A 27,241-nucleotide genomic window follows, 5' to 3' on the forward strand; every position below is an offset into this window, starting at 1 on the left:
CTAAGATATTTGACCTACTTACTTACCTAGGTAGGTAGGTATTTAAAGAATATTTCTACCAAAGGCCGCTTGGCTGGTCACCTGGAACAATGTAGAAATGTAGTAATCTTCCTCAAATCCGGCTTGTTTAATCCATGCATCGGTATTGTCCATGTTCACGAAGCTAAGGGGGTACAGCAAACTTCAATCTTTTCTCTAGTAGAACTATGCCGTAATACTAGAACCGCTCCAAAATTTTCCATTTGGCGGTTTGCTGCTAGCTGAACGGCGTGGATCCTGTGTTTTTTTCTTTCTCTTTTTTGTTCATTCTTTCTTTGATTATTTTTTCCTCGGCAGAATAGTCCTTTTTACATATACCTACCTACCTACCTAAACCTGAAGTACCTAGGTACCTAGTAGGTATGTAGTACGTAGCATTGATGAATTGTCAAATGTTCCCAGTCAGATGGCTCTGGGTCCTTCAATGTTGCCTGCTGTGGGTCCCCTTGGTTCAACATTGAAGGCAGGAAGACAGCCCAGCATTTTTCACCACCTCCAAATCAACGATGGCTCCAGATATCCCCAAGCTCTTCACCATACAGGTGCGCGAATTAACACGGATGATCTTCTAGATATTCGGGCAACTGTTGAGTGTGGTTCATGTCAAGGCCAAGCATTGGCGTACACGTACGGAGTACACCCTGCCGATTCCAATCATGGGGGTCTCGCATTTGTATACTACACTGAGACCATTCGCGGCCTGGGATACCCTTGAAGATGAGACTGTGGTTATAGATGGGCCTGCACTTGCGTACCATATTCTCCATATATGCAGAGCTAATGGAGTTACGCAGCCATCTTACGGTCTCCTTCGGCATGTAGCCCTGTCTTGGCTCACCTCGTTGCGTCTGCACAGAGTCGTCGTGTAAGTTCAGTACCGATGGAGCAAAATCACACAGGAACGACTCTTAACTAGCCCTTCAATATACCATCTAACACATTACAAACAGGAGAAAGCTGTATTTCGATGGTTATCTACCGCCAGGAAAACTAGACGTCCGAATAAGTAGGATGATGAAAGCCACTACTCGTCTGTGTCACCTATATGGGTCTCATTCTGAGGGATGCCCACCATCATACGTGGTAGAGGGTAACTGTGATGTAGTCATTGATATCCTCAAGACTCAAAGTCCAGATTCTCGGCCTCTGGTCGACCCCTCCTTCCTCGTGCCGGCAGTCTTGGATTGCCTGAGAGGGTCTGACGAATACGGGGAGGTGACGGAGGTTGTACCGGGTGAGGCAGATCACTTTTGTGCAGTGGAAATTTCAAAACATGGTGGTGTCTTGCTCACATCCGATTCGGATTTGTTGGTGCATAACCTTGGTGAAGGACGAGTCGCATTTCTTCGAGACTTGCACACTCAGCCCCGCCAAGGCGTCAGGATATTGAGCTTTGCACCAAAAAAAATATTCCAGAAGATTGGGTTGTCTTATCCCGAGAAAGCGATACACCTGGCATTTGAACGCAAAAATTCACCGCAGGCTTCTCTTTCGCAGTTGACTGCGAAGTGCGCAAAGCCTGCACCGCAGTGCGATGAGTATAATGCATTCCAAGCTGAATATACACAATATGGAGAAGGCATTCGCTTCAAAGAAGGCCGATTTGTGCTGCCTATTCTGCACAATTTAGATCCACGGGTATCTGAGTTTGTATTGCAGTTTTGCGCAAGGGGTTATGATCTTGATGCACATATTCCGATTCGGATGTTCTTACCATCGTTGTTAGAGTGTCCCGCCCTCAAGAGTGCCTGGGATGGAAGCACTACAGTAAGGCAACTTGCATACTCAACTGCTAGCCTTATTGCACCTCGCAAAGGAAGTGGCCTTGAAATTCGGGAATTCAGGCGGGTGGAAAGCCCTTCGTATAATGGCAGGCAAATAAAGCCCTTGTCGCAAGATCTAGCCAGACAGTCCATGAGAGACATCCTATCATGCGCAAAACTCCTCGAGACAAAGCTTCATTGCAAGGACGAAAAGTTTTGGATTGTCTTGGCGATGGCTTTGGATAAGATGGAGTCCAGGAGGCGGGGCAGCGAACCTCTCGTAGAGGTCATCGAGAAAGAACTTGTTGGCGTGACGAGAAATTTCGGAGACTGTATATCGTGGGTGATTGTACACGCCTGCGCTCAGCTGCAAGCAACGTGGTACTCATTCCGGTTGCTTCATCAAATCTTGCAGGCCATATCCAGCCCACATGTGGCTGAACTTCTTCCGGAATCGACACTTCTATATGCTTTGCTATCTAAACTCATGAACGTGGAACTTTATCCCCGAACCGCTGACCTGCTTCAGACAGTACGAGAACTTCAACGAAGCGGACTGACTCGAGCTCTCGACGGGGATGTTTGAAGTCAAAAATTCAAGGGTCTACGTCGAAGCATGCTAGGCTGTTATGTCGGATTGTCAGTTTTTGTTTGCGACGAGTAGAAATGGAAGAAATTGGGTTACGAACAACATAACTATAATTTTCGACACAGATGTTTAGAGGGACAGGGTACAAATCAATAACTGCAAGAGTGCCAGAGTCCATGTTGTGAAGAATATATCTTGCGGCGGAGAAACAATGAATAGGTCAGCATGGAAGTAGATAGCTTGAAAATGGTTATCCAACCCTTTTACAATGTCATCTGATAAAAGCCAAATTGAACTCCGTATATCGAAGGGTCAGGCAGTGCGTGTCTTGAACGTCCGGGACAGGGCGAGAATCTTCATCGAAACCATGTATGATTCAATCTTCTAGTCGAGATTGCAAAACGCGTAGTACAAACAAGATGTGCCTTGCCTTTTGCAAGGTTGCCTGTAAATACCTCGTCCAAATACACTCCGTTTCGGCCAAGTATCAAATACAGCTATTTTATACAGGAAGACAACGGTTGAAAGAGCCATTGTTTCACCCCGTTGATCCGAAAGGGGCTTGCCCCCATTGTCCCCGAGGTCCGTGAATATCTTCGAGTAGCTGCATAAACGAATCATGGTCATTAGTTGGCTCACTAACATCCACCAGCAAATCTTCGTTAAAGTCCCTGCTCCCAGCTGCGCGAATAATACGCCAGGCTCGTCGAAACTCATCGCGAATTGATACAATGCCATTGTGAGTGACAGTCCGAGCAACGTTGTGATCCAGTTCAAAAGGGTCTTCAATGGCAAATAAATACCTATGCCGAATCTCCTTCACTGCTTCACGCTTTCCAGTACATGTAGAAGGAGGGGTCCTCTTCAACTCTACTGAGCCCGAAGGCGTAGTCTTCCGTTTTGAAGAGTCTTCCTCGTAACGATATATCGAATCATCAGTGGCAGGCGCTGGAGCTTCGTATATAGTTTTAGCACCTGTCCACCCTTTTTCTGGCTTTGTCAAAAGGCCACCATGGGTGCGAAGGCTTAACACATCCCTTCCCCAGTCAAATCCCTTGCCAAATCCACGGCTCAGTGGCCCACTTTGAGCGAAATATTCAAAGAAGCCTCGAAGAAGCTGCCCAATGCTTTCAGTGTTACGAGTGAGTTGATGATTCCTTGCAAGATGCATTATTTCGTTCTCATTATTCCAAAATTCCACATCGTATCCTTGGCACCTGAGTGTGCTCGGGCTGCTAGGGGGAGAAGAATATCCAGTCGAGGATGGCGCAAGATGTTGCAAATTGGGACACACAAATGGGCTTGCAACGTTGACAAGATAGTGCAATACCATTAAAACATAGCCGTAGCTGCCCAACGTGCCACGGTATCCAGAGTTGATACCCCGGACTTTCGCCCACCTTTTGATGAACAAGACGATGGGTCGGACTCTGCAGTCTGTAAGAGAATAGCAGCGGAGTAACGACGTATTTTGAAGCGCAAGGTGCGCTGAAAAGTTGATATCGCACTGCACTCCAACCCCACCAGACGGAAACTCCAGTGTGTCTTGGTATCTGTCTCGGGTCCGGCTCAATCCAAGCTTGTGAGGTGGCTGCAAGAGTTGTATTGTGGACATCAATGGTAGAGTTGCCTGAGTAACTGGAATAACGAACCTGGTGACAGGCTGATCATCAGTAAGTTTAGTGAGCTTTGTCCGTAATAGCTCAATATAGCCCTTGATGCATCCAATGGCATCCTCGCTATACAAACCGCTGCCAACTGTCATTTCAAGTTCATAAGCAAGGTGTAGACATTTATGCTGCTGTCCTAATTCGTCAAGGTCCATTTGGTGCTGGGATTTGTCCAAGGCGGCCTTCATATCCTGCCGCAGGTTGTCGTTATTGATTCCCGTAATATAGCGAATTGCAATTTCCTTTGACGTCTCCATTGACAAGTTTGTCTCAATCCTGCCAAGGCTGCATACAATTGCTTTAGCCCTCAGGTAATATTGGGAAGGTGATTCGTTCATGTCTTGCTCTAGCTGACATAACTGGATTGACGGTAGTCGCTTGATCTTCTCAAGTGCATTTTGGAGATCTCTGTTGTATCCCAGAGGATCAACTCCAAAATCCGTTCTCTGTTGCACATGCCTCCAGGTATCTAGTGCTTCCTTTATCTGTTCATCCGAATCACCTATATCTGTTTTGGACAGCCAATTATTCCACGTCAAAATGGTTTGTTCACCTTGTACTTGGGCATACACTCCCGCAAGAGATCGATAGCCCACTTCAGTCCAAGCAACCCTGGACGATAAGGAAGGAAAAGATTCCAATCGGTCTCGAAGCTCCGTGCTGCGTAATCCGCGTATGAAAGCCTGGCACACACCGTTGAGAATCACCCAATCCAGCTTGGTGAAGTCTCTATGGTTGGAGAGTGAAATATCACGACCTCCCGCGCGTCTGAGCACCCTTTTGGCCAACGCATAATATGCTGGAAGGGGGCTCTGTGCATTCTGCCTTAGCTGCAATCTTTGAACTTCGTCTTTACTGCCCCGAGTGGGCAGTTCAAACTCGGCTGGGGGAGAGGAATCGGGCTCAACATCACCTGCCGCGATGGCGTCGATGTGCTCGGATCTCTGTGTTTTTAACTCATCTTCGTCCTGGTCTTTCAAATTCCCCCTTTCCGAACCGCAGTCCCATTTTGACCTCTCCACGAGCAATGCATTTCGAAGGTCTTCGGATGGACTCTCGCAGAGTTTGATGATTGGGACTCTTGTCCGGCTCAGTAGCCTGGCACCAAGGCCAGCATCTAAAAAGGCTTTCTCTAGCAGCCGAGGAACTATGGATCCCGGTGCGTCTGGTTGCATGCTTGAAAATGGTGAGAAGAGCCCCAGATCCATATCTGATGACTTTGTGGCGAAACCAGACGATAAACTTCCAAAGCATTTGAGCTCAACTGATGTACTTGGAAAGTTTTCGCCGTCTGCAGTGTTCCGTTCAAAGTCTGATATTGTCTCCCGGCATATTCGTTCAACTTTTTGCCTGAAAGCCTCCTTTTGCGCAATTTCGTCTCTTTCTATCTCAGAACTTCTGACAGCCTGATAGCAAAGCGTATCAAGCAAAGCAACCTGGGCGGTAACATCCTCATGTCTGAAATATTGCCGGCGATTGCGGTGGAGTTGGGTTTGTGTGTACTGAGAACCGTGAGGCGAGAAAGATTCGTGGCCAGGCCTGCCGGAATTTTGTGACTGCCCCGTAGAGGGTCCTGCGAAAGGTGACGGTCTGGAAAGCCGCGGAGCGGAGGGCCTAATCGATTCTGTAATTCTTGAACTTCCTCTTGGAGGAGGACCTCCAGGCTGAATCCCTCTAGCTGCATTAGAGCTATATGGAGATTGATTCCCGAAACCGGAGTGGGAAACGATTCTAGCTGAGCTGAAATCCGCCAACCTCGGGGTTTGATCTAAAGCTTGCCATTGTGAGCCTAACGACAAAGAGAGTTCAGAGCTCATCTGACGCCTCTGTGCCTGGTTAGGACGTCTTTTCCCGGGCCTGGGAGGTTGGAAGCCATTCTGTGCGCCGAAATTTGCCGAAACCCTTGTGTCTGGCTCCAATGAAGAAGTGACACTAGGGTGGGATGAAGCGATAGATGTCCTCCCTGACCAAGTATGTATTGCCTGAGAAGATTTATCCGAGCTGGTAACTTGAGGCAACTGGTTTGTAAGGGCTAGCTCACGGATACGATCCTGTATGTCAGGCTGGCGGTCAACTTCATTAGGCTCCATCGTGATGGCTCTAGCTCTGCGACTGAATTCACCAGTGGTGCTTGGCTGGCTGGCTTTGCCGATGTGTTGCTGCGTAGCAGTACGGAATAGTCTGCGTATGAGTGGTACTATAATTGTGAGAACAGAGGATGTGAGTGTGCTTTGGTCATCTTACATGAGAAAATCCCTTGGGATGCAGATGGCCGGCAGGGAGCTGTGTGGTGGGAATCTTGTATGCAAAGTACAAATAAATAAGAGTGCTCTGAAAAGGAGGACTTGCTTCGAGTGTATTGATGTCAATCGCAAAGATAGACGGCGACAACTTTGAGTGTCAGAACTGAAGCTTGCTTGTTTGTCGCACAGGTCAACTGGTCTTTAAGTTTTCTGGTGGAGGTGCTTGACCACAACATTGGCTGACTGCATGTGTGCTGGAACTTGACATTGAATGGCTGCGAGACATGGAGCTCCAACAGGCAAAGCTCAGAGCCCACAGGTCAACTGGTGGCAGATGGGTCGGCACCAGACTGCTTAAGTACCAGCGCCACCAGACCAGACACCAGTCAGTTAGATGTCTGGTCTGGGCTAGTCCAGATCCTTTAGTTACAAGACTGGGCTAACGAAACTCGTCACGACGACGGTCGTAAATTTCTTGAACGACCGCTAGGTTTTGGCGCAAGGCATCTCTTCTTGAATTCACACTGCTTGTGTATTGTTGACAGAGGCAAGCAGTGACATTTCTTCCAGTAACCCGAGCTGGAGCCTGGCGGCAGCATGGATCGACATGGACCCATTGATTCCAAGGTTGAGTTCCATTGAAGCAGATCAACCTGGATGCCACACTCCTAACTAGTTGACCTTCTAAGTTGGAAGTTGCCCCCTACTTTACCAAGGTACCTAGATACATGTTGTCGACGCGCTGCACTGTCTGGTGCTTTTGGCCAAGCAGTAACTGGCCTGGCGTAGGTACGCCAGGCCTTACATGTATTTGGTCTGTGCTCATGTCTTCTTGCACTATAGAGCACGCAAACGTGACCTTGGTAGCCCTTGAGCGTCTGGTAAGGGCCATGGTTGGGCAAGTACATATGTACCAAAGTAAGGACCATGCTCGGAGCTGCACACCAAGCACTTGATCAATTCTAACATTGATGAAGTTTGCTGCCTGGCCGTCTGGTCATAAAGTTGACATTTAATCATTGACTTTCAATGTTCCCACAGCCCGCCTAACCAGGTGTGGGGCCAACCACTTGCTTTCCGTCATTACATTCCCAGGTACTTAGTAAGTCTTCTGTCCGGTTCATTCTCCACCAGCTTCTTTCACAGTCTCTCTCCATTTGATTTCTTTCTGTGATCTGACATCTCGCCATACGAATCACTGCTGCATCATACACCTTGTGAAAGCTCTACTGCACGCGACACATCAACAGTGCCTTTGACAGCGGAATTACCTACCCTCCGGTGAGCGCTCCTGGTTTGCCACGTCCCGCCCTTTATCTTGATCCGTTTATTGATTGCAGTTGCCTGGTACCAGGTCCACCACACATCACTCAGTCGATCTCAAAAATATTGGCTGGAGACGCTGTCTGAGCATATTGACTTCTTGTGGAACCATCGCGACTTTGAGGTTACAGCTTGCTACCACTACGTCGACATCTATGATCCCTCGAACCCATCGCCTGTGCCAAGCAATAGTACCTCTCGAACGCGACACCCATCTGGCGTATCGTCAGTAGTAGATTCGACCCTCGGAACTTCCCGCTGGAGTCGTTATCTCTCATCACGAGAGGAAGACACGTGTCTGTCTGAATTCAAACAACTCCGAGGCTCGTTGACTTCCTGCTCGCGCATCCATTGCAGGATGCCTGGACAACCTTCAACTAGTCAAAATGGAGCTCATCGCAGCCAAAAGCCGAACCCTCTCCGTCCGATGCGGAAACGGCCGAGACCGGCCAATCCTCTTGTTGCCCCGTCCAGGAAGACGCCCGGTAAGCCGACTACAAAGTCAGCATCTACCCTTGGTCAACAGACGGGGTTAAATGGTTCCAAAACAACCTCCGACGGCCAACGGGAGCAGTACGGCGGGTGGTCTGAACCTCCTCCTCAGTACCAATACAATGACATTCCTATTATGACGACCAAAAAGTCTTTGCTAGAAGGTCTTCGCTATCATCTCATGAAGTTCTCTCAGGCCAGGGTGTCCGACACTCCCATCGACCCTACTAACCAAGACGAGTTTGCCCGACCGGTTACGCTGCACAGACGAGACGCTCGACAGCCTCCTCCTGGAAGAGCTGTCAAGGAGGAGGAGCCAGAACCAATTCAAGTGGACGAAAAGGAGGCGGAGAGATTGGCGCAACTCAAGGCTGAACGAGAGGCCCAACGTGCAATCGATCAAGCCAAGATTGCCCCAGTCATGAAAGAAAACACCCCTAAACGCCCCAAGAAGCAAAAGGAAGAGAAAACCATGTTTAATAGAGCTCCCAAGTCCGAAGCTGCGAAGAAAGAATCGGATCTTCGCTATGAAGAAGCCCTTCCTTGGCACCTTGAAGATGCTGATGGAAAGAACGTGTGGGTTGGCAGCTATGTAGCTGCTCTTTCCGAAGCGAACGTTGCATTCATGATTGACAAATCTGTTTTCCGCATGGTGCCCTTGGAGAAGTGGTACAGATTCAATGCGAAGCCACCGTTTCAACCTTTCACCATTGATCAAGCAGAGGCTTTCATGAATAGAAAAGTTGACGTCGGCAGATGGGTGATGAAAGATGAAGAGAAGAGGGCTGGGCAGAGTGATCTGGAGGCAACCAGGAGGCTCCTGTATGGTCGTGGCCAGATGATTAAGACCGAAAGTGCCACTTTCAAGGCAGCATCGCGGTCAGAGAAACTGGAGCATGATGAATTGGACGTATCTGGAGACGAATTTCAAGATGATGATGAAACACCATATTTCGAGCGCGTAGAAGACGATGACCTCAAAGAATCAAAAGAGAGGATCCGCCGGGAGCAGCTAGGAGCGAACTTATTTGGGGAAGGAGATGAACAAGAAGTCGACAAAGAATTGCAAGAGCAATTGCGAGAGGAACTTGAACGGCAGAAATACGGCAAAAGTACTAAAAAGGCTCTGATCAAGCGAGATCGAGAGGACATTTATGAAAGCGATGACTCTGAAGAGAAGCCATGGAGCAGTTCGGTATGCATATATACTTTCTGAGCTACTGTGTTGCCTAGGTATGCTAATTTTGAATTATAGTCCGACGATGAATCAAGCGCCGAGGAAGAAGAGGAGACCAACAAGGATGAGGAGAAGAAGGATGCAGATGCCAAAGAATCACAAATCGAGACGAAGGACAAAGCGAAAGGCGCGGGCTCCAAAGGATCAATAACGCCACAGTCAAAACAAAGGCCAGGTGAACTGACCAAAAAGACCAAATCTTTGAAGCGAGCTGGGTCCCCAGCTTTGTCCGAGTCGAGTGGGAATGAATCATCCCGCAAAAAGATGAAGAAGTCGTCTGCGTCAGGTAATGGCAGCCGCGCTGGTACTCCTGCAGCTCAGTCAAACATGGCACGCCGCAGTAAGGCAGGACATGCATCTACCAGTGACGGGGAAGCCACAGCAGGAGAGATGTCCGACAGTGTTGTGCCGGTTAGAAAAGGAGTAAAGATGGTCGGTAATAGCGGGAAAGGGACGCCAGTTGCGTCAAGGGCCGGCAGCCCTAATCCTGCCACGGCGGGTAAGTCTGACAAGCCTGTCAAGAGAAATCCTTGCCCGGCATACAATCAACTTTGCCAGTCGCTCCGTCAGAACTGTATACACATTACTAACTGCTGATTCTGCAGGTGTCTCGCCGAGTACGCAGACGGCTGGGATAGAGCCGTGGGAGATACTAGACAAAATACCTCAAGACGGGATTGCCATCACAGATTTGATAAAACAATTCCACGGTAGGGTAGGCGATCGCCCCGGCCAAATGTCCCGCGGCGAGTGGATAAAATTGGTCAAGCAGCTCTGCGACTACGGGCCGGATAAGCGTCTTAGACGACGAAAATAATGAGGTACATACTTTCTATGGTTCTTATTATCGTAGCGCGCAAACAACTTTCTCTATGACTTCAGGTGTGCTTTTTGGTGCATGGGTATCTTGGAAAACAAAAATACAGCTATTCATCCATTTGCCACGAATAGTTTAGGCCCTTGATTCTGTCCCGCCGATTTATTGCCTTGAACCTTTCTGCTTCGAATCCTATACCCCTATCAACTCCGTCCCAGCGGTATCCTGGTTTAACACCATATCGATTTGGCGGGACTGCGCCAGCATACATGGGCCGGCCACTCGTAGTCGCAATTTGTGACTTTGCCTTGTCATTTTTGTCTCCTATGAATTGTAGCATCGGGTCATTCCACCTCTTCTGTCCTTTGAGCTCCTTGTTCATTTCTTCGTCGTCCGCAGTCCGCGAGAAACGGAGGAATTTCGCATCCTCCAGTTTCTCTCTCTGTCTTTGCAAGTCGTCCAATTGCACCGCACCTTTGAGAGCTTGCTTTGCTAGCTTTGCCTTGTTTTCGGCTAGAAGTTCAGCTCTCCTGGCTTCAGCTCGCTTCATAGATATATCTATTCTCCGCCCTGTCGCATCGCGATAAACAGTCTCTTCTTCCTTTGCTGACCTTTTGTGTTGCTCAAATTCGTCACGCTCTTCCCTCTGTCTCTGCTTGAGCTGGGCAGAGACCGCCGCAGCCGTCTGTAGTCCAGCATGAGTGCCGTCACTCATCCTAACCAACCCATCGCCGCCCTCAATCACTGGATTTTCGTCATCGACAGTTCCCTTGGCCCTTTTTTCAGCAGCAGTGGACGCCAAAATTGCATCAGCAGTCGCTACTTCGGTGGGGGATGCTGGAGACCCCAGGGGTTTCCAATTATTCTTTGTGGCTTTACGGAGTTCTGAGTTACATCCATGAACAGTCAATGGTAGTTCGTCTCCATGTTTATCTGCATTGTTGTCGGACTGAGTCCAAGATAAGTCGTTGTCGTCTGTAATGACGAGGCCATCGGGCTCCGCTTGTTTCCGCTTTCGCCGTTTGGAATGAGGCTTCGGGTCTGCAACTAGGTATCGCGAGGCAAGGAAATTTGACAAATCGGACGGCATTTCTATGCTCTCGAGGCTTAAACACTTTAGTGTTCCTAAGATTGCAAGAATGAAGCCTCGTCTGAAAATGATATTGATCCCGCAGCAGGTGCCGTTGTTTGATCGTGATTGTTGTCCGACAACGAGTTTGCCTCTATTGAAGCCGCTTCAGCACTTAGTTATGTGAGTAGGCTCGGAGAAATTCCACGTGTTCTTAGCCTAAACCCGCTTTTCACAGGCGCCTGGGTTGGAGGCGATATATGGGAAAGTGTTTAGGTTGATATACATGTAGACGCCCAGCATCAACTGATCAGAATACGGGAGCCTGAGCAGGAAGCGACAGAGTTCAAGGTCGGCTGAGAGCATGATTACGTAAGCCAACCGTCTCCCCATGGTGGCAGACACCACGGCGACCAAACCCTGAGGGTGTCTGGTTCGAGTTATATTGAGAAGTTCCCAATTTTGCGAGACACCACTTCTCTGCATGCCAGTTGCATTGAAGTATACAGACTGCATCAAATCCTTCATATCTACTGATTTGATTTTGCTGCGCTTATCGACTGGGCACATACGCCGATTAATGCGAAGTCGTTCAGTCTCAACAATCAATACCCAACCTTGCCTTCATGCCATCGCCAGAACAAGATGCGTATTCGAACGAAACAACTCGAAGGCTACCTCTTAACGCGGTAACAGCTCCTGTGAAGCCTTCTGGGGTTAGACACCCAACATCCGCCCCCGAAATTCTTCCTCCATCCCCTTCAGAATCTGGCTTGCCTTTCAGAATGTCCAACCCATCTGTGGCCTCGCTCTATGCGTCTACCTTCTCGCCTCCCGGCTCAAGACCTATGTCACCAGCCAGACAACACTCTCCAAATACGGCGACCCCGGAACCCGTATTCGATCCTTATTCCGGGCGCGGCGCACTGGACTCTATCTTTGACAACCCAGGAGAGCCCTTGTCCCAGATTATCCAATCCTTCGTCCCAAACGTATCAGTATATGCTTCGGAAGATACAGAGATTTTAATCAAGAATAAAGGCATTCAATATGGACTCTGGGAGCTATTGCGGCCATTTGGCGAGGAAATTCAAGGCAAGATCTCTGTACGAGACAGTCAAGGAATGAGCCGGTCTTTCGAGGACTTCGCGATCCGATTTACGAGGTTTGGCGAGAATATTGAGCATCCCGATCCCGATATCTCTAATACTCAAACCATGCCAAACACTGAGGCAGCTGGTTTGCAGGGAATTACGGAGAGAGACAGGGCCTCGCTTGCTCAAATCGAGAGTATCGTGGACAGGCATTTGGCCTTCGCTGAATGCTCGACTTCAAACCGATCTGTGCCGGCCATGGACTCCTTACAACAGGGTTTAGACCGCGCCTCTGCTTCACCGTATTACTCCTTGTACCTGAGGCGCTTATTGTCTGGTACACCTATTGTACCTCACGAAACTTTTGCCCACCCGGTGGCTTGCGTCATAGCCATCAGCTCTCGGAACGATGCACCCATTGAGGAATTGAGGAAGCTGTATTCTGAGACTAACCAGGGCAGCAAAAGATTACCTCCTTGGGTGGACAACGACTATCTTAGATATTATATTTTGGTTCACGATGAGGAGAATGATGACATTAACAGGTCAATGGGCCTCTTTGAGCAGATGAAGCGGCACCTTGGACTGCATTGCCACCTCCTTCGATTGCGATGTAGTAAAAGCGCGCAGACAGATGACGACAGTATGCCATTACCACCCAGTGATTGGATGCCTGCTGCCGAGGAACTGGCTAGAATTGGAAGGAGTGAAAACGGTGAAGATTTCGAAGATCCTACTCAGTACATCTTCGAGTCTGACGCGACTGCAATACGGACATTTGTTCGGGAAATGGTCACACAATCAATCATCCCCACTATGGAGCGGCACATTTCAATATGGAATGACCAGGTTGCCTCACGGCGAAGAGGCATTACTGGTCGTTTCATGAATCTATCTCGGAAATGGACTGGCTTTGGGGGCACCTCGAGATCTTCATCTGGTGGGAGCCTCCATTCCCGAGACAGCTATGATACCTCGGGATATTATCGCGCTGATTCTGCTGAGGCCATCATACGTAAACTTGCTGACTTTGCATTTATGCTGCGGGACTGGAAGCTAGCTCATTCAACATATGAGCTGCTGCGATCAGACTTTAGCGAGTCGAAGGCATGGAAGTACCACGCGGCTGCAAATGAAATGGCTGCTATTAGTTTATTGATTGCGCCGCTACCCTTGACTTCGAAATCTCGCGCAGACTCTGCTGATCAAATGCTTGAGTCGGCATTCTATTCTTATGGCACTAGGTGTAGCTCTCCATTTGCAGCTACTCGTTGCTTACTTCTGGCGATAGAACTGCTAAGGGCGAGAGGCGGTACAAATATAGATGATGCCAGCAGATGGGGTCTTCGACTGCTTGAATCCAGAATTCTAGGACCAGTCGGCGATGCTCTGCTTAAGGAGCGGCTCTGTATTTGCTACTCATCCAAGGTTGGTGTCGGCGCCTGGAGCTGGGGTACTAGACATCGCAAAGCTGCTGTATGGAGTGTACTGGCGGCACAGGCCTGGAACAAGCAGGGCAAGTATCTCCCAGCTCAGAGGTGTCTGAGCGAGTGTCATGAGATTTATGGGAATTTGCCTCACAGTAAAGGCATAACACAATTTCGAATCGCAGAGGAATATATTCATTCTCTAGAGCATGAAGTAGCTGAGAAGCTTAGACTTCAAGACGCAACCGGGTCAAGTAAAGGAGGAGAGGACACCCCAACCATTGATGTTGAGAGCCAAGTATTCACAGATATATCATCCAAAAGGGCAAGCATAGTTTCAAGAGCTGGTGTATTAGAAACTGCTCCTTTGCGGGGGGAGATGTTAGGGGGGTAGGGGATCATACAAGAACTTGGACGATACCTTATTGAGCCAAAGAGATGGCCAAGAGTCTTGACTGTGCTTTGCACGGCTCGTCATGTGGACATCTCATCCGTGGCTTCAATGTTTATATTCAAAGCATCTCGCTTTTGATAGTTCACAATAATCCCAGGGGCTTGCATTCCATACTTTGGCCGCTCAACCCTTTCACAGCCCTTGCTCGCTGTTGGCTAGACTGTGTTGTGGTCTGGGGGGTTTGGCTGCCCCAGCCATTCAATGTTGTCAACTGGTTCAAATGCTGCGCATGGGTCTCTCTGTTGAAACAGAGAAAGCCACTCGCAGACAGTGTCTGGGTTGTCAATACCTCGTGAACATGTGTGCATATGCAGGTATTACGTGCCTTGGTAAGGAGGTAAGGACCTACCCAGGTACCTAGTACTTAAGTAGGTAGTGAATGGCTTCTAAAAGTTGTGAGCAACTTGACCTTACTTCGGTATCTCACGTTATATTCGCGGACTCCCAAAACCACCGCATTTTCGCAGGATATCAGGGAGCTAGTCAGCCCCAACATTGGCCTCTTCCAGCCAGGGTTTCGTATGCTACCCTGCATGTGCATTTTGCCGATATTCCCAGTGCCCCCACTGACATGGAGTTCCCAGCCACATGTGCACGTCCCAGGTTTCGATGGGGCCTTAGAATAGCCGTCCCTCCATCGTGCTGTCATACCTAAAGAAGTCGCTCCCACAACTATCCACCCCCATGGTAGATGTCATGGCCAACTTGTCCGAATTTTTGTCTGAGAACGACGAAAACTTTCGAAAGTATGACAGTCACATTCCGACTCCCATTCTCAAATTTCGTGGATGCGGTCATCATGCTAATCGGTCAAGAGCCCGCATACAGAGCCCGATTCCCTGCACTTTACAGTGATTTCCGGTCGCAACGGACCCTCAACCCAGATGGATATCACGCGAACATTGCTGCCTGGCAAGGGGCACTATCATCACTGTGCCTGAGAGGACTACTTTCGAGTCGCGGATCGAGCTCGAGTTTATTGATTCTGAGTGTCGATGAACTCCTCCCTCACCACTTCGAAAACCATCGCTTTGGTCAGCCCCTCGCCTTAGGGACTGTAATACGACAGGCTGTAGCCGACCATAGATTCCTCTCAGTTAATACATTTTTATATCCGCAGGCCGCCACCCTGAGTCGAAATTTGTCGTCTATTACTTGGAGCGCCGCACAATGGACTGCCAGACAACTCGGCATCATAGACAGGGTCAATGGCGAAGATAGTCTCCCTACTGGGCGGTATGTTATTGTGAGCAATGTCGAGGCGGTTTCCCGAGAATTCAAGCGGCAAACAGTCGGGAAATCGTCCCAATTTGACCGAATCTTCACCAGACGACAGTTCCAGGCTGTTTACGCCCCAATACTGGTCGCTGGCCAATGTCTATCAGAAGATGACATGGAGGTGTTGCTCACCTTCTTGTCCAGGAACATGCGCGTTATTGACTACGATGGCGAGATAATACGCATTCGGCAACCTTCTGACGAACCAAGGATAAGTCCAGAGGATGCAGCAGTAGCATCGATCAAAGAATTAACTGCAAATCTCCGTCACCAAACCAATGTCCTCAACGACCAAATCGACTCCCTCAACCGCGAAGTGCGGGCCGCTCTGGAACGTGAGAACCGCATTGCTGCTCATGCTTCGTTGAAATCCAAAAAACTAGCAGAATCTTTGCTTGCGAAACGATATGCAACCTTGCATCAACTCGAAGACATAGCTGCCAAGGTTGAGCAGGCATCAGATCAAGTACAGCTTGTGAATGTGATGAAATCATCTGCCAATGCCCTAAGAAATCTTAATAATCGAGTCGGGGGCAGTGAGACTGTGCAGGAAGTCATGGGCCACATCCGAGAGCAAATATCTGACGTGGATGAAGTGGCAGCGATTTTGGCAGAATCTACGGGGGAGATTGTCAACGAATCGGAGATTGATGAGGAACTGGAAGCTTTGGAGACTGAGGCACGCGGAAAGGTGCAATTGGAAGAAGGGCAAGGGATTACGCAAGGGGAGGATCCAACTGCAGAGGGAATACAGAGTCGATTGGCAGCTCTATCCACGCCACCTTCTGAAATTATCCCAGATAAGGGTCAATCAAATTCTGAAACGATTGAGGCACGAGTTGCTGGCTTATCACTGGAGCACAGTTAATAAATATCATGCGTTTGTGGTGGACTTTCTGGAGGACTCGGAACACATTTCCAACATTTTCATCCTCCTTCACACAATTGCTTGCGGGTTTTGACGCACATCCCAAGTCGCAGATATCCATGGGCTCTCACATATGCATCTGTACAAACAGTAGATCCTCAGATGGATCAATACAGGCAGGAAGTTTGACTGCAGGCTTCACGGCCACAGCATTTGTGATCGACTGAGCCGTCATTACTAGTATCTTATTTGATTGTCTCACGTGTGCTTGATAAACAAGTTTTATTTGTGTTGGCCCTCTACTTGTATTTGCGCAATTCATCATCAAACATAAGCACATCATGTATGGCCAGCCTCGGCCATGTGAGAGTCCGGAATGATGGTTAGGGCTCAGGTTCGGCGATGCTTCTCATCGCTGGTATCGGCGAGGGCTCAGTCTGAACTTCGCTCATTTCAGTGTCAAACTGCGATGACGCACCATCTAAAATCGCTGCATCAGTCTGCCGTGTTTCTGCTGTTAATCCACTAATTCCCTCGTAGTTAGTCCGGCTGTCATGTAAGTCGTTGGTGACGCAACTACTTATTCTTCGTTCTGCATCATCGGTTATATCTCTAGGAGATTCTTTGGCTCGTAGTCTGCTGTTCCGCGCATTTGCAATTAGATCTTTGAAAGACGAATCATGCTTCGCAGCCCACGCAGCACCATCGAAATTCTTGTCCTTTATCGTGACTGCAGAGATGGTTCCCTTGGTGGCAGCAATAGCTCTATGCCCCTGTGTCCTCTCCCAGACGTCTAGGTCCTGCAAAAGTTGCGACCGCTTTCGAGGTTGAGCAGAATCACAATTAGCATTCCAGATCGTAATCCACTCTTTATGGCGCTTTTCCAGTGTCAGCCTTGGCCCTTGATTTGGTATTCCTAGTTCTGCCAGTTTTTTTCGCAGGGCTGGCTCCTTCAACATCGAATAGTTCAGCGCGGGTAGTCGGTCTGGCGTCGTCTTCTGCCGCAGCTGCTTTGCCTCCAATTCCCGTCCGGTAGATAGGGTTTCGCTGGTCATTGACTCCGGCGTTGGCCCTGAGCACGCTTCTAAGTGTTGGAAAACTTGCCAGGCCTTCATTTTCATTTCGCAGGATGGGCACGGCACAAAGCTGTCGGCTGGGTAGAGGTTAGCCGAATCTAGTCTAACAGGATGCGTATACAAACCATTTGCTGGGCTATAGTCAGAGTCGCCATCGTCATCATTATTGCTGCCCTCGTCTTCATCGGATGCCGGAATAATAACTCGCCCAAAGCCTCGCTCTGGAGACATATGGCTCGCGCTTCTAGTTCCATTGCTAGCCAGTCGTGTAGACATTCGGACGCGCTTGGACGTTGGCGAAACAGCGGAATCGGTCGTTCTACCGTTGTCGCTTTTTCGTTTCTTGGGCTGCACCGTTTGCAACTCGCTACGGGCTACATCCAGTGCCGCTTGCCGTGCTGTTGAAAAGGCTTCTACCGACTCCTCCAAGGCCCAATTACTTCGCAGTTTCAGCTCCTGCTCAGGAGCTCGACACAAGGGACATTTGCCATCATTAGACAAGGCCCGTCGTATGCAAAGAGAACAGAAAGTATGAGAACATGTCGTAATCATTGGCGTCTTGTAAAAGTCCTTGCAGACTTGACAGCGCATCGATGCCTCAACCGCGGCCAGGCAGGCGAGGGGTGTGGCAAGCCAGTCTGTCGAGTCAGGAACATCGTCCACAGCCATTTGGCCAGAGTTAAGCTGTGATACTTGATGTTGGATGGTATGCTCCTAGCTCAGCTGTTGGAAATATTCCGAGGGACAATAGATAGTGAAAGATCTTATGAAGCTGTCTAAACCGTTTCTGCGACAGCGACGCGTTGTGGGGCGAACATTTGGCCTTGCTGAACCAACACCTGTTGCGTGCCTACCTACCTAGGTAGGTACTAGGTAGCCAGTCGTAATTGGTGCCACGTGACATCGCGTTTTGGTGGGAAGAGGTCAGTCGCGTTGATGGTCACAACTAAGCTCCCACCCACTCTGTTACCAACGGCAGGTCACCAAATAATTCCTTTCTATGGATGAACACAGAAAGTTTCTGGCAGATCGCCTGCTGAGCGAGGGGCGACCGGTAAGCTTCATAAAATGATATCCGTATCCAAAACTGATTTTGGCCCACTTCCAGATCTCCTACCGAGCCCTAAGCGCCTCCCTCGATGTTCATGTCAACAAGGCAAAAGGGTACTGTGGTTATCAGCCCAATATTTTCCCACCCTTGTTCCCATTTGCCTATTACACCGCTACATGTATGTTCTTGTGTACTAATTGGAGTTCGTAGCATACTCTTTGATTTCCACCAGTATCAAAATGGAATGCAGGCAAACTCGATACACGCAACCTACCTCGTCTGCGGTGTTGTTGCTTCAGCAAGTAGGGCGGTGGATAACGCTGAAATGGATGACTCGCCTCGCCATTCGGATACTTTAACACCGTTGGCGAGCCCTAAAAAGTTGACCCTTGTGGGCGAAGAGAATTTGCAAGGTTAGCACCGTCGAATTCAATGTACATGTTACGCCAACGAAGACCTGTTACTGACAAACAAGAAGAGGTGTTGGACATTTATGAAAGCATTACGTCAATTCATTTATATGCCTTGTCACCTATGGCGAAGAAAGCTTTCTGGTTTTGTGAAGAATCGGTCTATCAGGGGAACGATGGCGGTGCAGTCTACAAGAAGAACACTGGCCTGCACCACAAGCTCGGAGTTGTTACTAATCCACACCTCCGTCTGCGAGATCGCAACACTCATCATACCCCGGCCCTTTCCAGTACTGCGCGGCCCCCAATTGAGGAGGATGAGCAAGTCCATCAGGACAAGAAGAACATAACTGGCCCATCGTCGACAGCCAAGCGGCTGCCTACCGCACATAAGAAGGAGGCAATTGGTACCGTAAATCGAGAGAAACCAAACTCCATACTCAAATCATTTGCGAAGGCCAATATCCATGTCCCTGGGAAGGTTACAAGCCAAGTTAAGCAAGATGATGGGCCTGCCGCGCTTTCAGATGATGGAGAGCCCGATGACTGGGACATTGTGCCCTCCAAACCCACCTCCGATTCGCACTCCATCACGAAGTCGCGCAGAGATCGAGAGGATGCTTTAAGACGTATGATGGAGGACGAAGATGACGAAGATGACGAAGCACAACCGGTTGAATCAGCCGCACTCGTAAATGATAACGTCGAGATGACGGAAAGCCCTGTGCCCGAAGCCTCTCCTGGAGCAGAGCCCACACCCGAGAAGCTGTCAATCACCCAGGTCGACAAGGAGCCTTCGGAGATACTTTCAAGTACCGGAGACGGCCGGAGACGGGGTAAGCGTAGGGTTATGAAGAAGAAGCGAATCCTGGACGATCAGGGTTACATGGGTTCGTATTGCTTTTACCAACCCCGAATCGCGCCCAATGGGACCTGTGAGCTTACTCTGTGAATAGTCACCATTCAAGAACCTGGGTGGGAGTCCTTTTCTGAGGACGAAACTTCCCCGCCCGCCAAAAAGCCAACCTCTGCAACTGGACCGACACAATCTTCATCATCTGCTAAGACAAAGATGGCGTCTCTGAAGGGCTCTCAAGGCAGCATCATGTCTTTTTTTGCCAAGAAATGATTTCAAGAACAACAACACAATTTGCAATAATTCATTAGGCAAATGATAAGAGAAGGTTGCTGGTCTTCATTTGTAGCAATCTACGAAATTCGAACATACCCCTGATGCCACCGTCCTGGCACTGCAATGCAACTTATCGTTTAACATGCGCTTCAATAGCGCACCGAGTCTTTGGATACCTTCAACCATGACATCCTCTGGCTCCCATGCAAAGCATATTCGAATATCGCCGCTGAACTGTGCATTGCCTTCGTCCCCGTGAACTTCAAACATACAACCGTAACCTATCGCAAGATTTTCCTCTTCCAACGCGACCTGGGCAACCAATTTGGAGTTTAACGATACTCCGTGTCCCGGGGACAGCCATATGAAATATCCACCATAGTACGGAGTCCCAACGAGGCTCGTCTCTCGGACGTTGTAACCCAAAGGCTTGATGCATTGACGAATAGCGTTCATGGCGAGATTATGCCTTATTTGTAACGACGGACAAGCTGTGCAAGCTATATGCTTCTGTAGCTCACCCGTTCGAAGGGTTTCGCCGAGAATCGCTGCACACAACTGACTCGGGGCTCCGCCTGAAAGTGTAGAAGCTGTGTCACCCAGCCCGATGACAAAGTTAGAGGCGGCTTCGACCCAACCAGTTCGGACTCCTGGGCCGGCAATTTTACTGAATGAACCATTGCTGACAGTGTAACCAAACTTTCCAGAATCTTGCTCCGCGTATCCCATTGACCGTTCTATGTCACAGAGTCTAGGGAGTCTTGGGTAGTCTTGCCTATTCTGTTGGCCTACTGAGTCGATGGGCCACTGTAGAAAATCGTACACGTCATCACAAACTACGAGAGCGTCGTTTCTCCGAGCCAGTTGCACCAGTCCTTCACGCCGTCGGAAAGACATGGTTTTGCCAGAAGGATTGGCACAAGTTGGTACGACGTACACTACATGTCTGTACAGCTTTCTCGTGGTACCGGGAAGCTTTACAGGCTGCGACATTATTAGACTTTGTAAGTGTCCGCTTGCGATAATGCATCATGCCTCGAAACTTACCGGGAGTTGCTGTTTGTGGCATTCTGCCTGCTCTACCTTCTTCATGCTCTCTTCCAAGGCAATCAAATCGATTCCTTCCTCATCCTCTGGCGATGCCCTCAGTTTTCCAGTAAACCCTGAATCCTCGAATATTCCGCATGCCAAGTAATAACATGGAGCAATAATCCAAATCGCTTTAGTGTAGTTTGGATCCGTGAAGCTCTGGAGAATGCAGGCCAAGCTTTGACTTGCTCCGCCGGTGACGCATATGCGACTTGGGTCTGGGTCAACACTGTAATGTTGGCCCAGCCATTTGGATAACTCTTTTCTCAAAGTTGGGTGGCCTGCGCTTGGGCCATATTGGAGAATCGGGGTGTACTCATCGCGATCAAGAAGCACACGGTTGCAGGCGGTTGAGAGCATGGCAGCTGGTAAAACATCCGGAGAGGGCCAGCCACGCATAAGGTTGATGTGCTTCTTGCCAGACAGCATATTGGAGTCCATTTTGGGTAACTCTTACGGAATTTCTGCTCGAAGTATGGTCAAAATTCTTGCTAGAAGACACCAGTCGCAAGTAGCATTGGTGATGTTGACGAGGAGTTTGCCCACATGAGGTACCTAGGTACCTAGCGATCAGGCACATTATGGCACTGGGGCATTATGGCAACTGGAACTCGAACCCACCCGCACTTGCTCTTTCTTTCAATGTTCAATGTTCTTCCTCCACTGACTCAGACACTTCCCACCAGACCCCATATTGCTCTGTAGACAGGATTGGACTAGCCAACATTATGGTGCATTGCGTGTCACGGCTGTGCACATCGAATTGGATGGAAGAAAGAAGCAGAGCGTGGCCAACTGACGCGCAACCATGTTCTTGGGTTCTGGAAAGAGCAACATTGAATGCTCTATGCGTCAAAGAAATGGAATCGGACCAAACTTCTTCAATTGGGCCAGGCTACTACAGAGGCAGATACCATGTAGATACAAGCTCATAGCAAACAGGTGCGGTATTTTGGTCGATGTTATTTGATATTATCGAGACCATGTCTTTGGAAATTCATGAGCTTTCGAAGACAGACTGCAATAAGGACCATATTTGCGAAATTCGTGGGGCGATCTGCATGATGATGGGGATCCATCTACTGCAGTGCCTTCGAGACAAAGAAAACAGTTTGTATTATTACACTGGCTCGATACATGATTTTCACAGTAGCAACTTAGCTATGCGTCCCAAGGGGAGCCGCTGATACAGCGTTGAAAGGACATATGGGCGAAATAAATAATGCTTTCCTCATGATCAATGTTATGGCTTTTTGCCCCATGGATAGAGTTCACTGCACCTACCAAAAAGTACCAGCCGGGTAGCTATTTGATGAAGAGCTTCATGGTTCGTATGGTGATGCCTCAGGACCAAAAATTAGGTACGGCTTACGCTTCGCTAGGTCAAGAATCGTGTTCGCGAAGACACCATTCGCCCAGGCGAACCAACTTCTTGTGTACTGCCTGGCGTAGTTCACGTTTACGCTTTCGTGTACCAGACCCAGCTTTGACGATTTTAGAACTAGATCAATGCATTTCTTGATTTCCTCATCGTCCCCTGAGGTTTGTGCTTGGATAAGAAGACTCATTGGCCATGCATTCTGCAGTCCGATATGCGGCCCTTTCCACACCTGGTCAGCGGTGTCTCTCTCGATTAAGCAAGGAGGTGCGTAATGACTTACCACCGATACCCTCAAAGTCGTTGCCTGTCAGGTAGTAGGGATTTCCCAACTTTTCTAACACCATTTTTCTCGTGTTCTTATAAATCACGTCTTCGGTTTCGCAAAATCCCATTAGGGGTAAGGCTAGGAGAGACGGGTAATTTGCATCATCCATCAAAATTGCAGAGCCATATCCGTCAACTTCGTAGGCGAAGACTTGGCCATACGACTTATGAGTGACAACGCCATGCTCCATGATCGCAGAATGTAAGGATTCGCCCCATTTTTGCAGTTTTTTGGCCAGAGATGGCTTTCCGGCATCTTTAACAAACTTGGAGGCCCGGCGAAGCTCAACAGACATCATCGCGTTAGCAGGAATAAAGAACCCTAGAATCGTGGCATCGTCACTAGGTCTAAATGCAGAGCGAACGAGCCCAGTGCCAAGGTTGAGCGGATTGCCGTTTCCTTGCAGATTGAGTGTCTCCGTACCAATGTTTGTCCATCGTTGAAATGTGTAGTCATTTTTTAGATAGTCTCCCGTCTCGGCATCAAAGGTGGGCTTTGATTGTTCTTCCAAGACTTTTAGGAGAGTTTCCACCGCGAGATACCATCGATCGTTCAAGAAATCTGTCGAGCCTGTGTGTTCGTAGAAGTCGTTCGCAAGCGCCAAAAAATGGGCTAGTGAGTCAAGCTCATATTTGCACTCGAATACGGCGCTAGGCTCGTACACTGGATGAACCACATCATCTTGTCCATTGGAGGTTATGGGAAGATCACTAATTGGAGGAGGCTGAAAGGCGTTGCAGTAGGGTGCCTCAATAACGTATTCCGCTTGTGTATTGATAGCACCTAATATCAAGTCGAAAATGGCAGGATCCTTCTTTGCCAGCGCCTGATATGGACGAAGTTGGTTGGTCGAGTCGCGCAGCCATTCAGCAATAATATCTCCCGTAATTATGAATGAATGACGCCCTTGCCAGGCACCATCATCTAGGGCAGTTCGAGATCCACCGAATCGCATGAAGCCTGTATCTCTACCCTTGGTATGAAATTTGACGGTGGTATCGGTTGTTGAAGGAAACGCGTTCTCGAACAACCTAGCGAGGTCCCGATTCTGCATGCGAGTGGTGATATCTTTGATAACTCTTTCGATTTCATCGGAATGAAACGTCCGACATCGCCGGTCTGGTCTCTGAAATGGGAGCGCGAGCGGCCCGGTGCTCAACGGCTTGCTGCTGTTATTAGAGATCAAGGTCAAGGCTCCTTTGTTGGGGCGTCTGGCAAGGTTACCTACTGTGGATAGGAGGCATATAAGGCATAATCAGGGCAAGCATCTTCTGCATCGCGAAGTGGAAGCTGGGGCGGCCATTCCCCAGCTGTAGCTAGGTGAATGATGGCCCACAGCACCGCGTATAGCCTGCCTGACACCATCATGTTGACAGACTGGACAGTAAACGTCGGGTGAGAGGCGACAAAACGATGGCTAATAATTGGCGCAAATTGAAAGGGAGCCCAGGAAAAGCAGATCAGCCAGAGACTGTCAACCACGCCTGTCCTTGAAGCTACGTCAAGCTCAGATGTCTACCTACCTAGGTACCTAGGTAGTTCGAAGCTCTTGCCTGCAGGGTGGGGTCTGGTACATGTAGGGTACTTTATTGTAGTTAGCACGTCAACGTTATGCGACAGGCAAGGTCCGACCCCTGAAGAGCTGCCACGGATATTTCAAGCCAGACCAGACAGACCCACCATGGCTCATTGTGAAACACCAGGCATCACAGATTTGCCGAGGAAACGACCTCTAGTTGCACGACGGCTGAGTGATGCCCGGTACTTCCTTCAGTCTATGTACCTAACTAGGTAGGTACCTAGGTAGGTAGGTAGGTAGGCACTCAGTCTCAACCACATGTCTCTTTCGGTCCATCAAACTGAGGCTGCCTAATCACATAGGTAGTTAAATGGAGAATATTGAAGATATCAGGACTTTTCTAGTGCGCTGCAAATCGAAATCATACAAAAAGCACCACTGCACTTAATGGCAAGCAAAATCTATGGTCCACTTCTTGATAGATCTGTGGCACATTCCAAGCTATGCGTCGAGATAAAAATTCATTCAATCGTCTTGACGCCTATGTACCTGGCAAAACCAGGGTGTGTTGGAGCGTGCTCAGAAAGATCATAGTCCATCGCTGGATTGATACAGATACCACCCTCGCGTTCTTGCTCAAGCGTACAGCCTTTCCCTCCCTGGTCATTTCACATTAGTTATAGTTCATGGAGCACCTACTAGGGCACCTACCCTGGTGCCCATATGTAGTTTGGCTGCCACTTCCCGCGTCGCGATCACTCTGGCCCCATAGCGTCATTACTATTTGGACCACGAAGATTACGCCTACCTCTATGGCGTCCATGATACCATCGGACTGAAATTATCTCTGTCCAAGTTCCCAGGTGCAATGTGATAGGGTCCGCATGGCGGGAGGTGGAACAGGACACCTGTTGTGTCATTACCGATTGAATTGCCGTTGGTTGTCACAACGTGTCTGTTCCTTTGAGCAATTTCGAGGCCGATCGCAACATCAGGTCCTTGTTCCCTGAGTCTTCCGGCCAATTCGTTTTCGTAAGCCTGACAAAGGCGTCCAAATACATTGGGCTCTCCTCATTCACGTCTGTTGGTGTGTCAGAGAACATCGGTTTGTCATGAGGGGCCCAAGCTTGCCACTGTATCCATCTTCCCGACAGAGTCCAGAGAAATCCAGACGCAATATACATCTGCGTGTATCCGAGAGAGCTAAGCCATAACAATTGGATCGATAATTGTTTGAGCGGCGAGCCGCTTGCGGTAGAGATCGCCGTATTTCCTCACCAACCCCACGTCCGACTTGACGCTGTGAAAATTGGTGGCTTCCACTGTATCCGCCCAGGTTCAAGCACTCGTCTCACTTTCAGCTTCTGCTTCTCTCTCTGTTGGATGAGATTATCTGGTATAACAATCTTATGATCACTCTTATGGTAGACCTGCATTTTCATAGCTTGAAGTGTATGTTCCACATCTTGAGTGGTCATTGCGAGAGCAGAGGATATAGCTTCAATCGTGACCTTGTCGTCTCTCTCATTATACCCCATTAATAGATCGAGGATATTTTCTGACCAATACTGGCGGTAGCTCAGTAAACCTAAGTCAGAAAGTGGTTTCTCAGGTGATCCTAGCTTCCCTTCGATCCTAGAGAGTTCGTATGAAAATTGAATCAAAAGTCGGCCGTATCCTTTTCGTTGATACTGAGGTAACGTGAGGATACACGCAACATTATATCCGTCTGCGCTCTCTTTTTCCTTTGAAAAATACCCAACAATGTGACAGCCCTTGTCGGTTCGACTAGCCATCACATAGAACAAAAAGGGATCGACGTCATAATACAATGTCTTGTGATCTAAAAACATCTTGGACAACAGACAGAGATTTCTGCACCAAGTCCGCTGTCGGCGGCCGTCAATCTCAAAAAATGAAACATAGTCATCGCGGTATATCTCATTTCCAGGAGGATGTTGCAACGTACACTTCTTCCGGTGTCGCAAGAAGGCTACCTCATCTCCGTAGTAGCTGAGACAAAACTCGCATATGAAAATGACATCTTCTTGGCTGAAGACTTCAGGATACGGAGAGAAATACCAGGGGAAGAGATCGTTCCGACCAAATTGAACCTTTGATATGTTTCTAATGCGGGAAATCTCAGCCGGATTCTGGGTCATTGAACCGGACGTCCTCAGCTTCTCAATTTCCTCTTCTCGGCTGAATTCCCCTTCCTCCTTCTTGATATCGTCTTCTTTGTCGTCCGCCTCCAGGTCGTCCGCGGCGGCCGGTGTCGCAATTGCGTCCGCGCTGGCTTGGGTCTGTGAATCGCCATCAGGACCAACGGATGATGTTTGACGTTGCTGTTGTGACTCCACAAATTCTGATGACATCGATCAGCGGAGTGTCCCGCCCGACTGTTTAGACATAAAACACGTACCTGACCATGGATGAGGCGTTGCTGCCTCTGAATGCACAGATTGCTCTCTCTTAGTATTAAGTCTCTTTTGCCCCTTCTTGGGTACTTGAGCCTTTTTCGGTTGTGACGGCGCCTTCTTAGCTTTGGGATCCTTGGGCTTGTCTTTGTCGGGGTTCGGCCATTCCACTTCTTGTGTGAAATCGATCCTTGCAACAGGTACCCATTCGTCGAGCCGTTTGTTAAAGTTGTCGAAGTTGCAATAAAATTGTTTTCCACTCTTGGTCTCTTTAATACTCAAGATCTCTGCACGTCGCGGCTCGCCATCTTTCACTACCCACGCAATAGAGCCCGTTTTCAACGTATCAGGTGTCGCTATCCCCTTTTGCCTCGGCGTGTCAGATCCTACTGTGGGTTCTGCCGCCGGTGTTCCGGCAGCCATGATAAAAAGATATGTGTGTGCACAAGAACTTGATGGCGGACCGAGTTGTTGTTTT

General features: G+C 48.9%; 11 protein-coding genes across 11 annotated transcripts; 5 read left to right on the forward strand and 6 right to left on the reverse strand.

The window, feature by feature from the left end:
• Positions 1-2,929: 2,929 nt before the first annotated feature.
• On the reverse strand, positions 2,930-6,151 carry VFPPC_07106 (caffeine-induced death protein; the record flags this gene model as incomplete). The annotated part of the gene is made up of 1 exon (XM_018286022.1): positions 2,930-6,151. The coding sequence occupies one exon, from the start codon at positions 6,149-6,151 to the stop codon at positions 2,930-2,932; it is 3,222 nt and encodes a 1,073-aa protein (XP_018139950.1).
• A 1,834-nt stretch (positions 6,152-7,985) lies between these two features.
• On the forward strand, positions 7,986-10,173 carry VFPPC_07107 (transcription Factor IIF, Rap30/Rap74, interaction; the record flags this gene model as incomplete). The annotated part of the gene is made up of 3 exons (XM_018286023.1): positions 7,986-9,314; positions 9,375-9,855; positions 9,962-10,173. 3 exons carry the CDS (start codon positions 7,986-7,988, stop codon positions 10,171-10,173), a joined length of 2,022 nt encoding a protein of 673 aa, XP_018139949.1.
• A 109-nt stretch (positions 10,174-10,282) lies between these two features.
• Positions 10,283-11,263, reverse strand: VFPPC_07108 (cell cycle control protein (Cwf26); the record flags this gene model as incomplete). The annotated part of the gene is made up of 1 exon (XM_018286024.1): positions 10,283-11,263. One exon carries the CDS (start codon positions 11,261-11,263, stop codon positions 10,283-10,285), a length of 981 nt encoding a protein of 326 aa, XP_018139948.1.
• Positions 11,264-11,868: 605 nt separating this feature from the next.
• On the forward strand, positions 11,869-14,157 carry VFPPC_14158 (cis-golgi transport protein particle complex subunit; the record flags this gene model as incomplete). Its single annotated transcript, XM_018291928.1, has 1 exon — positions 11,869-14,157. One exon carries the CDS (start codon positions 11,869-11,871, stop codon positions 14,155-14,157), a length of 2,289 nt encoding a protein of 762 aa, XP_018139947.1.
• An 859-nt stretch (positions 14,158-15,016) lies between these two features.
• VFPPC_14159 (vacuolar sorting protein SNF7 family protein) lies at positions 15,017-16,363 on the forward strand (the record flags this gene model as incomplete). The annotated part of the gene is made up of 1 exon (XM_018291929.1): positions 15,017-16,363. The coding sequence occupies one exon, from the start codon at positions 15,017-15,019 to the stop codon at positions 16,361-16,363; it is 1,347 nt and encodes a 448-aa protein (XP_018139946.1).
• A 383-nt stretch (positions 16,364-16,746) lies between these two features.
• Positions 16,747-18,108, reverse strand: VFPPC_07109 (postreplication repair protein uvsH/nuvA; the record flags this gene model as incomplete). The annotated part of the gene is made up of 2 exons (XM_018286025.1): positions 16,747-17,516; positions 17,565-18,108. The coding sequence occupies 2 exons, from the start codon at positions 18,106-18,108 to the stop codon at positions 16,747-16,749; spliced, it is 1,314 nt and encodes a 437-aa protein (XP_018139945.1).
• Positions 18,109-18,439: 331 nt separating this feature from the next.
• Positions 18,440-20,029, forward strand: VFPPC_16628 (DNA polymerase subunit Cdc27; the record flags this gene model as incomplete). The annotated part of the gene is made up of 5 exons (XM_018294381.1): positions 18,440-18,493; positions 18,548-18,603; positions 18,701-18,903; positions 18,969-19,790; positions 19,857-20,029. The coding sequence occupies 5 exons, from the start codon at positions 18,440-18,442 to the stop codon at positions 20,027-20,029; spliced, it is 1,308 nt and encodes a 435-aa protein (XP_018139944.1).
• A 66-nt stretch (positions 20,030-20,095) lies between these two features.
• On the reverse strand, positions 20,096-21,562 carry VFPPC_07110 (aminotransferase; the record flags this gene model as incomplete). The annotated part of the gene is made up of 2 exons (XM_018286026.1): positions 20,096-21,016; positions 21,080-21,562. 2 exons carry the CDS (start codon positions 21,560-21,562, stop codon positions 20,096-20,098), a joined length of 1,404 nt encoding a protein of 467 aa, XP_018139943.1.
• Positions 21,563-21,702: 140 nt separating this feature from the next.
• On the forward strand, positions 21,703-22,056 carry VFPPC_16627 (hypothetical protein; the record flags this gene model as incomplete). The annotated part of the gene is made up of 1 exon (XM_018294380.1): positions 21,703-22,056. One exon carries the CDS (start codon positions 21,703-21,705, stop codon positions 22,054-22,056), a length of 354 nt encoding a protein of 117 aa, XP_018139942.1.
• Positions 22,057-22,443: 387 nt separating this feature from the next.
• VFPPC_14160 (hypothetical protein) lies at positions 22,444-24,195 on the reverse strand (the record flags this gene model as incomplete). Its single annotated transcript, XM_018291930.1, has 3 exons — positions 22,444-22,721; positions 22,783-23,993; positions 24,056-24,195. 3 exons carry the CDS (start codon positions 24,193-24,195, stop codon positions 22,444-22,446), a joined length of 1,629 nt encoding a protein of 542 aa, XP_018139941.1.
• Positions 24,196-25,620: 1,425 nt separating this feature from the next.
• VFPPC_07111 (histone acetyltransferase esa-1) lies at positions 25,621-26,721 on the reverse strand (the record flags this gene model as incomplete). The annotated part of the gene is made up of 1 exon (XM_018286027.2): positions 25,621-26,721. The coding sequence occupies one exon, from the start codon at positions 26,719-26,721 to the stop codon at positions 25,621-25,623; it is 1,101 nt and encodes a 366-aa protein (XP_018139940.2).
• Positions 26,722-27,241: the final 520 nt, after the last annotated feature.

This window comes from Pochonia chlamydosporia, chromosome 7, assembly GCF_001653235.2.
Source record: "Pochonia chlamydosporia 170 chromosome 7, whole genome shotgun sequence".
Lineage (NCBI taxonomy): Eukaryota > Fungi > Ascomycota > Sordariomycetes > Hypocreales > Clavicipitaceae > Pochonia > Pochonia chlamydosporia.